This window comes from Tasmannia lanceolata, unplaced genomic scaffold, assembly GCF_043159265.1.
Source record: "Tasmannia lanceolata isolate RefF3 unplaced genomic scaffold, GAP_Taslan_0.1 ptg000013l, whole genome shotgun sequence".
Taxonomy (NCBI): domain Eukaryota; kingdom Viridiplantae; phylum Streptophyta; class Magnoliopsida; order Canellales; family Winteraceae; genus Tasmannia; species Tasmannia lanceolata.
This window is the reverse complement of record NW_027518690.1, coordinates 5545072-5559456: the sequence shown is the minus strand read 5'-3', so window position 1 is coordinate 5559456 and position 14385 is coordinate 5545072. Positions and strand designations below refer to the sequence as shown.

The window sequence follows — 14385 nt, the reverse complement described above, 5'->3', positions numbered from 1 at the left end:
CACTAGTTGATAGATAGAGGAGAACCTCTAATGGAGGTAAAATACCCATGTGTCTCACCTTCAAAATTTACCAAAAAAGAAAAAAAAAAATCAAGGCTTTTCTTTCCTGCTATACAGTAATAGATATCACTGAGCATTTATTTACAGGTACTGTTGCGGTCAAAATCTATGATCTGCTGAGGTGGCTTAGGAAGAGCTGAGAACTCCCTGCGCGAGGTAACAAACGGTCAGACGACCTATCCGGAGTTGATGCTGCGAAAAGGCCCTCCGATGGTTAAGTCTGTGACCAGCAACATACGAGGAAAGGAATGCTATGAATAATAAATTTTGGGATCCGAACCCCTACCTTTAGGCCGTAGGAGGTTATTTATAGTTGAAGGCTAAGAAAGGGTTGGGAGTATTATTATCCTAATGCCCCTGGACAAGTGTCGCCTTGTGATTGGTAAAGGGACTTACCAAAATCTTCCCATAAGGTATTTTGGTCTTTCTACAAGGACATTTTGGACCGCCCATTCAAAAAAAAAAAAAAAAAAAGGAAATCCTCCTACGAGTCTAAAAATCTACGATAGGTAGTTTGGTCATAAATTGACGGCATGAAGTGATTTGCAAAATTAACCGAAATTTGATGACTTGATTTGTAAATTGTGATTTGTGAAGACTGTTTTTGCAAATAAAGCAAGTTATAAGCTCTTTTGCTAAAAACCCATGTTTTTCCTTCTCGCCACCCCAATCTATCTTATGATATACTGACCACGTTTATTTCCATTGTTTTCTTTCCAAGAAATTTTTTTTTTTGGTGGAGCACAGCAAAGAGCACTGATTTTACATAGCCTGTGGGGCCTACCATATGACACCTTAGATTTTGAAGTGGCGGGACTCCCACTAATTTACCCTTAATGCTATCGATGAGGTGGGACCCACTATCTCTACCCAAACCTGTGAAGTAGGGTGGGGCCCATCATTTTCATATAATGGGCAATACTGGTCATATAAGAGGACTCTCCTTTCTGTGCTCTTGGTTTTGGGAGAAACTCAATGTTGTCTGCAATCAATTTGCATAGAATAGGAGGAGTAAATGCAAAACCGTCGATTCTTCATTTTCAATTGAATAATGGGAAGAAGAAGAAGAAGAAGACGAAGAGACTCAAAATCCTCTCTTCAGCTCTTCCTTCCTCCTCTCCTTCTCTCGTCTCCTCCATCGGATCTCCACCGTCGATTCATCTCACTCAATGGAATCTCAGCCATCGACACATCCTCTTACTAAACGCAATCTCCTGTGTGGTAACCCTTTTCATCTCTTTCTCAGAATTTTGAATTCAGAGATTAGGGTTTCTTTGGATGCCACCAAATTTGGTCCTTATTTGTCTAATCTCTCATTTGGTAAATACGACAGTAAGAACTCTTTGGGACCCATTACCTATATCATTTCTAAAACTATTTAAAGTATGATTTCCGTGCAATCTTATTTAATTTCAAAATCGTTTGCTTATCAGATTATATACAAATTGTTTTAACAGGTATCCAAAGTGGCCCGTAATCAGCCATGAATAATTCATGCTTTGAATTCTTATTGCCTTTCTGGGTTTTTATTGTTTTTCTTGGAGGAATGATCTGTTACATCTTTCAATTTGTCAATGCCAACCCAAAGAATTAGCAAAAAGGAAACTCAAAGAATCCCATCTACTCTAGAATTCCCGCTCCCTCTCTTTCTCTCTCTACAGATCATCTCCTTCCATTTAACCCAACTGAATTCTACTAAAAGAAACCCATCTATTCTAGGATTCCCTTCCCTTCCCTCTCGTTCTCTCTCTCTCTCTCTCTCTCTCTCTCTCTCTCTCTATATATATATATATATATATATATATATATATATATATATATATATATATATATCATCTTCTTCCGGTTAACCCAACTGGATTCTACTCAAAGAAACCCATCTACTCTAGGATTCCCGCTCCCTCCCTCTCTCTCTCTCTATACATCATCTCCTTCCATTTAACCCAACTTAATTCTACTCAAAGAAACCCATCTACTCGAGAATTCCCACTCCCTCTCTCTCTCTCTCTCTCTCTCTATATATATATATATATATATATATATATATATATATATATATATATATATGAGAATAGAGTTGCTGCGCTCGAGCGCAGAAACAGGGTGGGGCCACATTTTGGGTGGGATCCAAAGCATTCATTTGATGGGCCCTATGAAGCGCGGGTACGGGTACGAGGGTACATGATTTTCCAAAAAAACAGGGTGCTGGTACGTTCGGGTACGCCGAATATAATAATATATTTTAATATTTTATTATATATTTATAAAAATTTTAAAACAACAATCAAATAACAATAACATCACAAAAATGGAAAATTCTAATATTACTCTTCATTTCATAAGTGATTAAGTTCCATATTTAATAACATGAGGCATGAATACATCATTCATTAGAAAAAAGTCTGTCGCCAGTGTGTTGACCAGTGCCTGACAAGATGAATTATTTTTAGAGACCAGTGCTGGACTTTTGGGATTTAATAATGTTTGGACATGATAGATTTTATGAATTTTTAAAATTTGAAAAATACCCAATTATTTGGAGCTTAAGAAAGTTAAAATTTTGACCCGACCATTTTTCTTCGGATTTTGTACTAGAACAGGAGAGTTGACTTTTTTTCCTTTTAGATTTGAGTCTTGAAACTATTTTTAATAAATCCAAATGGGGGGTATTCCGTTATTTACATGTAAACCATTTAAGTAAATAAATCTTAAGTAAATGGATTTATTTACTTAAATGGTTTACATGTAAATACTAAGTATAGGAGAGGAGAGAGAAGAAGCATATGAAGGATTTACACCAGATAAGAGAAGCAGGAGGTGTCGGGTACGCGGGGGTGTGCACCCGACACGCACCCAGCAACCAAAATTGGGGTTTTTTAAAAAAAAATTTGGGGTACGTACCCGGAGAGTACCTGAATGTACTCGCACCCCATACGTGTCGGGAACGGGTACGGGAGCCCCGGGAGAGTACCCGTGCTTCCTAGGATGGGCCCTTTCATGTTAGGGTGTCCACAAAAAATCAGCTCCATTGGATCACCTTAGGGTGTCCATTTGTGAGGCAAAAAATGGACAGATTTGTGAACAAACAGTATCTGTCCATTTTTGGCCCCACAAATGGACACCCATTGGTGATCCAATGGAGTTGATTTTTGGTTCTTTCTTTATCTGATCAAGGCTTCATTTGGCGCGTTCTCTAGGCATCTGGGTACTGTGAGTTCACACCCCTTAAACCGGAGTCGTTGTATCCTGGGGACTTATGCCAGAGTCCCCATTTTGCACCACAATTCGTCGTATGTGAGGGCGATACTTGTCTCAAGAACAACGAATTCAGATTTGTGCCTTGACTCATCAATAAGTAACTCTTTACCATGCCGTTCTTGCTTTTATTTTCTACACGTTTATTATTGCAACTTCATCAGGTTCATACATCTAACCATGATATGTGACTAGGGATGGAAACCCTACATCTAATGAAGTAGAAAATGGGAAAATAAACGCTACTCTTTTATTATTGCAACTCTTTTTTTTTCTACACGTTGAATCTGAATCCGTTGAAACTCATGTCTACTCAATGGAGGGGACTCATTGTGTTGGGACTCATTGTCTAGTCAACCCGCCCCCCTTCTTGAAATTCATGTCTACTCAATGGAGGGGACTCATTGTGTTGGGATACCCAATCAAGTTTCCGATTCAAGCCTCGTTTCTCCTCTATCATAGCGTGAATGAGACCCAAGTTGTGTGTATAATTTTCTTTGCTAGATGTTATGTCAAACAAGCTCAAATGCAAACAATGTCAGCCAATCAATTCAAAATCTAAACGGACACGCAATGGGAGAAACATGTAACCCAATCACCAACCATAAGCGGAAGCCAATACCAAACAAACCATCCCAACTACTATCTGAAATCACTGTCAAATCAAACACAGCATCCACAAGCCATATGCCAACAACAATCCACATAAACTGAAATGAATGCCAAACCGCCAAACAATCCACAATCTGAAAATGAACAACACTAGCTGAAATGCTTGTCAATCAACCCTGCAAATTACTTTTTCAGGATGAGCAAAGCTAAGAAGCTTCACTGCCCTGCTCTGATACCAATTTGATGTAGGATAAATGCTTGAAAAGTTATTGTATCAAGCGGTTGTAAAAGCCTCACTTGAAGAGCAACTATTGAATGATGATAGAGGTCGAAATTGGTCGCGAAGTTTAGAAATTCTGCGTTAATATATTCAACAGTTGGATGGCAGGATTCCCTTCTTCACAATATAGTTAATTTTCTCAAATTCAGATTAAGTGATATGCAGTTAACAGGACTTCAAAAGCAAATATATCGACATACATTTATCATAGAAAATAAGCAAGGTTAGTTAAATCTGAGCTCAAGTTCCAGTCCTTATGGGGGTGACAAAAAGTGTCCAAAATATAAAGAATTCTCAGCTTGGAGTCACCAAAAATTCAACTATGGACTGCAATAAGATCAAATTAATATTCAAAATGCAAATCGATTCTGTTCAGCCACATATAACAATCAAAGCTAGCAGTAGAAGTTTAATTCATGAAAGATTAGATGGTTAATTTCAGTGACATCAAAGTTTTAACATAAATTGGTATTGTGTGGAAAGAACAAAGAAATCAGTCGTGTGTTCAGAATTTCCCCTGTCTCAAAATTTAATATATGATTGAATGAAAGAGCAACAATAATCACTCCAAGCTCAGTCACTTTCTAAAAGCTGTCTATGACAGCAAGTTCATGGATGACTCCAATTCAAGATACGAAATAAAATATGCTAACATGTTATTGGAAATTAATAGAAATTGAAACATGTTCATAAATTCATAACTGTGCTTTCCTTTATTAAATATAGAAATTACAAAATGCCGCTTAAAACAGATCCATGTGGTTATTTTCTAGCATCCTGTCATACTGAAATATTAGGAAACGATTTTATTTTATGTCTGTATAAAGAATGTTGAAAAAATATAATAAGAACTGAAGAAATTGAAAATAAAAAAGGGAACTTAAAACCCACAAAGAGTTTGAACTGCTATCCTTCTACATGTCGCTTCCAATGGCTATCTTTCTTCTTGTTCTTCCTGTATGAGTGCAAAACGCAAATTTCCAGCTACACGAAAAGCGAATATATGTATAAGATCCACCTTGCTCTTAAACCGTTGGCCTCAACCAAATCCCTCAATTTTCTTCCTGTAAAGACGTGAGCCTTGTTGCTACTCCAATACTTGAGCTCTAGCTCCCATTCACAGCCAACTCGATCTAAAACCAATACGTTTAACCCGCCGTAAGGTAAGTTTGCTCTCTCCTCCATTTCCGTCATTACTGTTTTTTGGTCGGACATAATATTCTCCACTACGTCTTTGGGCAATGCGAACCGGAATGGTGAGATCCCGTGTCAGTTGGAGTGAGGACTTTCTTTCCAAGATAAAAAGGAGGAGTGCCTCTCATCCTTAGGTGGGCCACTAGCCATCCTTGGGGTGACGTGGTGAATTTGAAAGACAAAGTTTCTTGTAAGGGCGATGGTAAGAAGAATTAGATACAGGGGTTGGACGAGGAGCTTCTTTCGATAGCTCACTTAGAGCACAATCTGCCAACAACAAAAGATTAGTGCAATCGGGTTGTTGTTTCTTGTAGTCAGAATCCATGGTAGCAGCTTCTCATGAACTGAATTCAGTTTGAATTTTTCTTTCTCTTGGGTAATTCAAATATATGTCAATAGAGAAGGAGATAAAAAAAATCAACGACAAAGGCAGTTGTTAAGAAAGAGAAGAAGAACAATTAGGCCCTGTTTGGATTGGAAGATTTTTTTGGAAAAGTTTGGAAAGGAAAATTTTGTAAAATTTCCCACTTTTTTTTTACAGGGGACAAACCATAACTTGAATCAACTCTATTCCAATTTTATATAGGCCTTGTTCGTTTAAGATTGTGACAACCAATTGTAAGCCCCCTGCTAATTATTAGACTCAAAATTAATGTACTTTTGAGTCCAATAATCGGTTGGAGCCCACAATCGGTGGTCAAAATCTCAAACGAACAAGGCCTTAGAGGGACCTTCAAATTATAATAATAACCTTCTAAATTAATCATAATCATATTAATTTCCTCTAAATTGAGGAAAATAGAAAATATTTCAGAAAAAAATATTCCGTGAGAAATGTTTATCTTGCAATCCAAAGAGGGCCGTAGGGAAAAAAATATAGTTGAGAATTAGACGTTCTTGTAACTGAAAGGAGTTTCTGATTTGTGGGGGAGAGAAAAAGACATTGCAGATTCATATGTTGCCCTGTTAACTAGCCATTTCTGATTTTTGGGGGAGAGGAAATAGAAATTGCAGATTTAGATGTTGCCCTGTTAACAAGCCAATCTACACAGTGATTAGCTTCTCTGAAGAGAAACTTGGAAAGAAAGAGGAGACAAGGGGAAGAAGACGAAGAAGAAGAAAAACAAGGGAGGAAATACAATTCAACACTAGAAAAACCATGGGAAAAAAAACATGTACCTGAAGGGTTTTTCTGATTTGTGGGGGGAGAGGAAATTGAAATTGCAGATTATAGCCATGTTAGCAAGCTACTCAGACTACGATTACCTTCTCTGAAGAGGAAACTCGAAATTCTTAGAAGAATTCAGTTGGGTTAAATGGCAGGAGATGCTATATAGAGAGAGAGGGAGCGGAAATTCTAGAGTAGATGGGTTTCTTTGAGTAGAATTCAGTTGGGTTAAATGGAAGGAGATAATGTATAGAGAGAGAAAGAGAGGGAGCTGGAATTCTAGAGTAGATGGGTTTCTTTGAGTAGAATTCAGTTGGGTTAAAGGAAGAAGATGATCTATAGAGAGAGAAAAAGAGAGGAAGCGGGAATCCTAGAGTAGATGGGTTTCTTTGAGTAGAATTCAGTTGGGCTAAATGGAAGGAGATGATCTATAGAGAGAGAAAGAGAGGGACTGGGAATTCTAGAGTAGATGGGATTCTTTGAGTTTCCTATTTGCTAATTCCCTCTGCGTTTTAATTGTTTTTCTTAGAGGAATGATTTGTAGCTGCCATTTATTTCATATAGCGAAAGAGAGGGAGCGGGAATCCTAGAGTAGATGGGTTTCTTTGAGTAGAATTCAGTTGGGCTAAATGGAAGGAGATGATCTATAGAGAAGGAAAGAGAGGGAGCGGGAATTCTAGAGTAGATGGGATTCTTTGAGTTTCCTTCTTGCTAATTCCCTCTGGGTTTTAATTGTTTTTCTTAGAGGAATGATTTGTAGCCGCCATTTATTTCATATCATTGTTCTGATTTTTTTCCCCATTGTTTCTCTTTTGGGATTCTATTGATATCAGAAAATTCAATTCCCTGATAAATTACTAGATCTAGGTTTTTGATTTTTTCCTCCAATGTGTTGCGGAGGAATGAGTTGTCTAGGAATAATGAAATTCTGCGCTGGCCATGGGCTTTTAGCGCACCCCATGGTGTTGAATGCATCCTCTTAGACCATGATGTCGAGAGGCAGAGTGGCCAGGAAGGATGTAAATTCTTCGAATTATCGCTCAACCCCGAAGTCGGAGGTTCAATCCTATCTTACCTACCAAAAAAAGGTTGCAAATTATGAGCTCATTGATAGAAGTTCAGAACTTTCTTCTCTCATTTTCTTCATTACTGTTGAATTTGAATTGGATGGAGTTAACTTCATTTTCAGACTCTTTTGTGGATTTCGAAACTTCAAAATGCAGAACGAAATCATCTTGTTTTCCTGTTAATTTTCTTGTTTCTAGTGACGAATTTCTTAAATCCAATCCGTGTCTGTTTCTTTGCAGGCAGCAATTTCTGCATCATGGATATTTTTCTCTGCCATTCCAACTCTTATGGTTTGTGAAAGTTGAAAATTTGCCTTTTCGTTGAATTACTATTTCATCTTGCAATTGGAATGCAATTCATAAGAACTGCTATTTTTCTTCAAATTCTTGTGAAAATTTGTATATTTTTCTTGTATGATCTGTTAAAAACTGTGGTGGAAAAAGGCTTTCAAGAGAGCTTCCGAATCCCTCGAAAAATTATTAGATGTTACACGGAAAGAGCTTCCAGACACGATGGCTGCTGTCAGATTATCCGGCATGGAGATCAGTGATTTAACCATGGAGCTCAGTGATTTAGGGTTTGTGTTGTCCATTACTTTTTGACATCTCTATCTCTGTTGTGAATGTCTCTATATCACAATTTATTTGGTTTTGTAGACAGGAGATAACACAAGGTGTGAGAAACTCCACTCGAGCTGTTCGTATGGCTGAGGACAGATTACGCCGTCTAACAACTATGACTCCAACAGGTTTTGCTTATTATGTTTTTTGGTTTTATTAGGCTTGGTTATGGAGTAGCAACTATAGTTGAATGGTGGGTTTTACTTCATCTTCACTTGTGTAGCGTTGGTGCAGGAGCAATACAATCAAAAGATGGAGAGAATGAGACCAGAACTAGCTAGAACAGCAAGGAGCTTACGGGAAGGGATTGTGAACTCCCGCTCGATGTTGCAAGTTTTCTTTAGTCTCACCCAGTTTTCTAGGTGGGCGATGAACTATTTGACTGGACGTGGACGGAAGCAGTAAATCTTGAGACATGTGATTGTATTGGATATTAGGCATCACGGTAAGCAGCTACTTAACTTTTTTCAGTTCACAAGTTCCATCTTTACCCTATAAGTAAATGTTAGACTGGAAGATATTTTTTTTTTGAAAAGGTAGACTGGAAGATATTGTGGGCCAAATAGTTATCGAATGATTAGAATGCACTAGGAACTCTTTCATTTTTTGTGTCTATCTTGTTTTCCTGTTGTGATTTTAGATTTTGACATCCCGAATAGATTTTTCTACCTTTTCCCTTAAACCAAATGATTAATCATTGATTAATCATCCTACTCGTTCCACCATGTAAGAAGATCGGAAGATCGTCAACCAATGAAGCGGATAGGTTAGCCCGGGAAGAGTGGTTTAGGAGAGCTTAGAGATTTTTGATGTTCTCCCCCCTTGAGGGGCTCCTTGTTCTATTCATCTATTGTTTTCTTTTGCTTTTTGGTTCGTTTTATGTTTTGACCATATAGGTAGTTAGTTTCTCCCATGTCTTTTTCCCCCTCATTAATGATATTTTTTTATTAATACATTAAAAGAAATTCTCAACTCAACAAAGCCTTTGTCCCAAACTAGTTGGGAAATTGACTTCTTTCTCTTTAGTTGAAAGTTTATTTCAAGGGTGTGAGAGGGATAGGCCAATATGTAATCCTTGCATGATGAATTGAAACTCTTAACTGATCCTGAATCCATGAATATCCATGGGCATCACCGGTTTAAGTCTTGGGATGAGCATGTTCATAGTGCATTCTCATATGGCCTAGGAAAACAGGACTTCAGCTTTTTGTAATGGTATTTTTTATTGGGAGATGATTTTTTCACCCCGCCCCCTTGGGATTATGCACCTACCTGTTAGTGTGTTTTGACATAAAACAGCATTAAAGTCTGCTACAATTCTCGTTAACAGGGGGGCGCATAATCCTTAAGGGGGGGGTGAAAAAATCATCTCCCTTTTTAATTTGAGTTTATTGAGTTGCTGATGTAGTGGAATGAAATGTGCCTTGCATTGGACATTAAATATTTGAGTGTATATTTTTCTCCCTTGAACTGCTTCACCGCAGTTAGTAGAAAAGGTACCACATTTCAACACATCCCTTTAAAAACTTTAAGTCTAGACATTGATTGGACGGGTCCATGATTTGAAGTTGACTCGAGCTGAATGGAGTACTCGGTTGAGTTGATAGTCTCAGATTCATAATTGTAACTTGTAAGTGATGGATCACATTCATAAGAGGTGGCCGATAGGTTGGCTAGAAAGGGTGTTTCGAGGGCGGAAGTGGAGTTGTTTGATTTCCTTCCCCTTTGACTATTTTCTTTTTCTGCTCCATGTACTTGTACTTTCTCATTGTATGCCCTTTTCTATTGTATAGATCTCCTCGGTCTCTTTCCTTCGAATGAAATTTTAAAAGGAAATTGATCACATTTCTAAGAAGCAGGTCCAAATTTGGTGCCTCTTTTCAAAAACTTGAAAGTTAGACTAAACAAAAGTTCAAAGAACAATTAATATAGTGCTTTCTCCTTGGAAGTTACAAAACAGAGACATGGTAGGACAAATGGCAGGTATCAGCGAAGTTGGCAATTTTTACAGTGGTCTGTTACTTCGGACTTTAGAAAATCTCTTACATACAAGAGCTTTGATTTGGTTCTCCAGCAGATGCCATGCCTTTGAGAGCCTGGTTAGTCTCTTGATTTTTTCCCATACTGCTTAGGCTAGTAATCCTGTAACTGTTGTTCCTTCATGACTAGGACATGGAAAATTAAGTATTTTGGTGGTTAAAGTCTTGAGCTGGAGTACCAGACCACTAGCTTAAGTCCATGGAATGCTGAATGCCTAATGCCATTTCTGGTTGAAAAACATCTTGCTCCTTGGTGGTGCCATTTGCGTTTCCATTTAAGCCTAGTGAAATGCCATTTCCCATACTGCACCTAGAACATAAAAATCTTTTTTGACAGATAATGCATCTGATGAAGGTCATTTTTGGAAACTGGCCAGCTTCATCAACAAAGTCCATTGAAGTGTTTTCATCTACAAATCAGCCCTGCAAATATTCTTCATAATTGACGATGCTCACTTTGCATTGATGATACACGATCATATCCCCCAAACAGAGAAAAAAAAATTAAAGTCTTTAATTGTTGGGACTAATTGGTACGGTGGATGAACAAACTCTTTATAACGAAGAAAGAGAATAGTAGATAAAGAGTTAGGCAAGTTAAGCCGAAGCTTTCTCTTAGTCTATGTTCACTTGTTTTCTAGTTGCAGGGAAAGAAAAGAAAGGAAAAGAATCTGACATGGATAACTGGAAAAGAAGGAAAAGAAACTGTGAGAAAATTTCTTTTGTGAGAAAATTCCATTGTTCACTTGGCCGAGAAAGGAAAAGAAAGTATGCAGGCAAAGTGATTTTCTCAGGAAAGTGATTTTCTCATCCTTTTGGTGAGAAAAATTAGAGGGAAAGTGCAAGAAAGTTGGTTTTCCACGTCATTACTTATATTTTCCACCTGCGTAATTCCGCTTTCCCGAGAAAACGAGTGAACGACGGAAAATGTCAAATCATGTCCGATCACGAGAAAATTTGGCTTACTTTCTTCTCCTTTCCTTTCTCAAGAAGGCAAGTGAAAAGAGCCTTAAAGACTTTAATTTCCCCACTAATGCAGGTGGCTCCATGGAAATAAGTCCCGAGCAATTAGGGGTGGCAAAATTGGCCGAACCGGAACCGAACCGAAACCGAACCAAAAATTCGGTTTCGGTTTGGTTAAACCAAACTGATTCAAATTTCGGTTTGGTTCGGTTTGGGTATCAAACCGAACCGAAACCGAATATTTGCAATTATTATGTGTAAATGGTGGCAAAATTGGCGGAACCGAACCGAAACCGATCGGTTTGGTTCGGTTTGGGGGTCAAACCGAACCGAAACCGAACCATTGCCACCCCTACGAGCAATGCCTATGCCAAGAACAAGGGATGCACCCCAAATTCAAGGCCACCGGTATCATTTAACTCTAAATTGTGAAAAAAGTTTCCTAGGAAAAATTTCTTCTCGAGAAATATCATTCCTCCAATCCAAACAAGCAAACCAAGTTTTCCCATATAGGGTATTTCCTAGGAAAAATTGTGACAATGCTATCTTATTCTTTGATGGACAGCTAATTGATGGGACGGGTCCCTAGTGAGGCTATTAATTTTGTTATTCTCTGTATGCGCATTGTAATATACAATATTTTCCCACCAATGTATGCAATATATTGAACTATATGTGTGCTGTAAAATATTTACAATGGGACAAGCTTTAAGTTCTACTCATGTAAAACAGGGAGATGATTGTATATTGATACAATCAGTATACAATCATCTTTAAAACTAGTGAGGCTATATTGATACATTTGATTTATACTAGTAAAGAAGAGAGGGTTTTAGTAGTTATTCCTATTATTTTTTTGTGGTAATCTACTCCACTTAGCATGATCACCTTTTCTATAGAACTTTGGGCTAGAAATTGGAATAACCTATTGGTTGTTTACTTTTATTTATTTAAATAAAATGCTCATAATCTGGTATTCATCTTATGTTTTAATTTTGTGATTTCTCGCTGTTTTGTATGTGAAGATAGAGTATCATTTGGGATTCATTCTAGGGAGTGTGGATTTGGAATCAGTTTGAGCTATCCATTTTCTTCTAGTTCCCTCTATTTCGCACATTTTTTGCTCATATGTAATGTTATTGGAAATTGGTTGTATGCATTTTAACAACATTTAAACCCCAGCTAGTTTAGGTCTTGTTTTAAAGTTGTTCTTTATTGCTTGGGTGAGACACAGGATCTTCCCATGCCATGCTTGGATGTGTATTTTCTTATACCTTGACTTACTATTAGATCTAACTGTACGTGTGGGCATGTTTATGTGCATGTATACAAGGATATGATGAATGAGTGAAAGACATGTGCTCCTAATTCTACCACTTCCATACCGGTTTGTTTTAGAGACTAGAGAAGGAGCAACACAATTTTCTTCCACCATCAATTTCATAAGGAATTAAAGTCATTCTCCTTGAATATGGAGTTGAATCTGGTTTGTTTGGAGGGAAGCTTTGCCAATGTAAGCTGCTCTTATCTATACATACATGTTTTAAGATGCAAAACCACACATAAAACACTTTGGGCCTCTTTGGATACCCTCTAAAAATGATGATAATACATGTAAATGGAGTAATGGTCAAAATGATGATAATACTCTTGACCAAGGTCAGTGTTGTCTAAGTGACCGAGGTCAAACCACATTTAAACCCCATCCAGTTGTTTCTTGATCAACATCTACTCTTACCTTACAGTCTCCATGTGGAATAATCTTCTTGTTGATTTCAAGGTTTATAATGTTTATCTCATCAAGAAGAATCACAAATGCTCTGTTTTGAATTAAATACTTGCAATTTCTATAGCTTGCAGTTTTGGATTTTGAATTTCATTTGCAAGCATCTTTGCATATCCATTTTCCACTTAGTTCTAGGAAGCATTTAAATTATTTTTACTTAATCTTACAGAAATAAAAGCAAGATTTTTTACCTTTATTTTAGAAGAGCCCACTTTGGATCTTCCAGAACCTATTATTTATAGAAGAACCAAGTCTAGGGATTGGTTATTTGTTGACCTTGTCTTCATGGGAAATTTAATGTGACCTATTTGTAGAAGAACCAAGCATCTTCGGTTTGGTTTTATTCTCTTTTCACATGGCACTTGCTATTGTGACCTATCATGTGATTATTTTCTTACGAGATTGAATGTATTATCACTTGTAAAGTATGTTTAATGGTCAATGTCGATGGGGGATGTCAAGGAATTAGACCTGGCAAACGGGCGGGCTGGGCTAGTCTTAACCCGGCCAGGCCCAGTTTTGACGGGCCGGGTGGACCCGCGGGTCAATTTCAAACTGGTCCGGGATTTACAGGCGGGCCTGGTGGACCCGCGGGGTCCGGGTCACTTTTTGTCAGGTCTACAAGGAATTATGCTAAACGTGCTTATGGGAATGAGAATGGACGGCATAGATTCAGTACGTCTCCCTCATGCATTACCCATTGGGATTGTTCTCCGTAGAAATACAAATCCATGGATAAGCTATTTTTGGTATTGGCTATATCCTATTTGAATAATTTTATCTTAAATAAACCTTATTTACAAAAGACTTTGAATACTTGAAAAATTATTTAAAAATCCTAAACTTTTACCCCCCAATTTAAATTTTAAAATTCCAAATGATTATAAAAAATCTCCAGTCGTTTCGATTTAAATACAAATTTTACGAATTCAGCAGCAATGTGTTTGCAAATTAAACATGTATTTTACCGATAATTAATCAATTTCTCATATTGTTCATAATTCTCGTGGGCAGTTCAAAATTAATGAAAAATATTACACCAAAAGATGAACCCGCATCCAAAATCTCTAACACCTGTGCCTAACCATCCTTTAACGCTTTTTGTAGTGTCTTAATTAGAAAAATAGAGTTTTTATACGGTGCCCGACCGTCACGTACCTGGCCAGCGGTACCACCCTTGATATTTGATCCAACAGCAAACCACTTTTTCAGAGTCTGCTGTTGGATCAAATATCAAGGGCAGTACTGCCAAGAAGGGACTTCACGGTAGGCACCATCTAATTTCTCAGAAAAATAAGTGTACATGTGATTAGGGGTTCAATTGGGCCGAGTCTGGTTGA

General features: G+C 37.7%; 1 protein-coding gene across 5 annotated transcripts; it reads left to right on the top strand.

Annotated features, from left to right (window-relative positions):
- Nucleotides 1-990: 990 nt before the first annotated feature.
- LOC143889602 (uncharacterized) lies at nt 991-12806 on the top strand. Of its 5 annotated transcripts, none has more exons than XR_013254867.1 (6): nt 991-1281; nt 7877-7927; nt 8081-8214; nt 8294-8385; nt 8481-8779; nt 8811-8870. XR_013254867.1 is itself a non-coding variant. In XM_077393869.1 (6 exons), exons 1-5 carry the CDS (start codon nt 1036-1038, stop codon nt 8660-8662), a joined length of 705 nt encoding a protein of 234 aa, XP_077249984.1. In that variant the 5' UTR covers nt 991-1035; the 3' UTR covers nt 8663-8702; nt 12593-12806. The 5 variants fall into 5 exon arrangements, 4 of the variants coding, with proteins under 4 accessions (XP_077249984.1, XP_077249985.1, XP_077249986.1 ...); XM_077393869.1 differs by lacking the exon at nt 8811-8870 and adding an exon at nt 12593-12806 and having other exon boundaries at nt 8481-8702; XM_077393870.1 differs by lacking the exon at nt 8811-8870 and adding an exon at nt 12494-12511 and having other exon boundaries at nt 8481-8702.
- The last annotated feature ends 1579 nt before the right edge of the window (nt 12807-14385 follow it).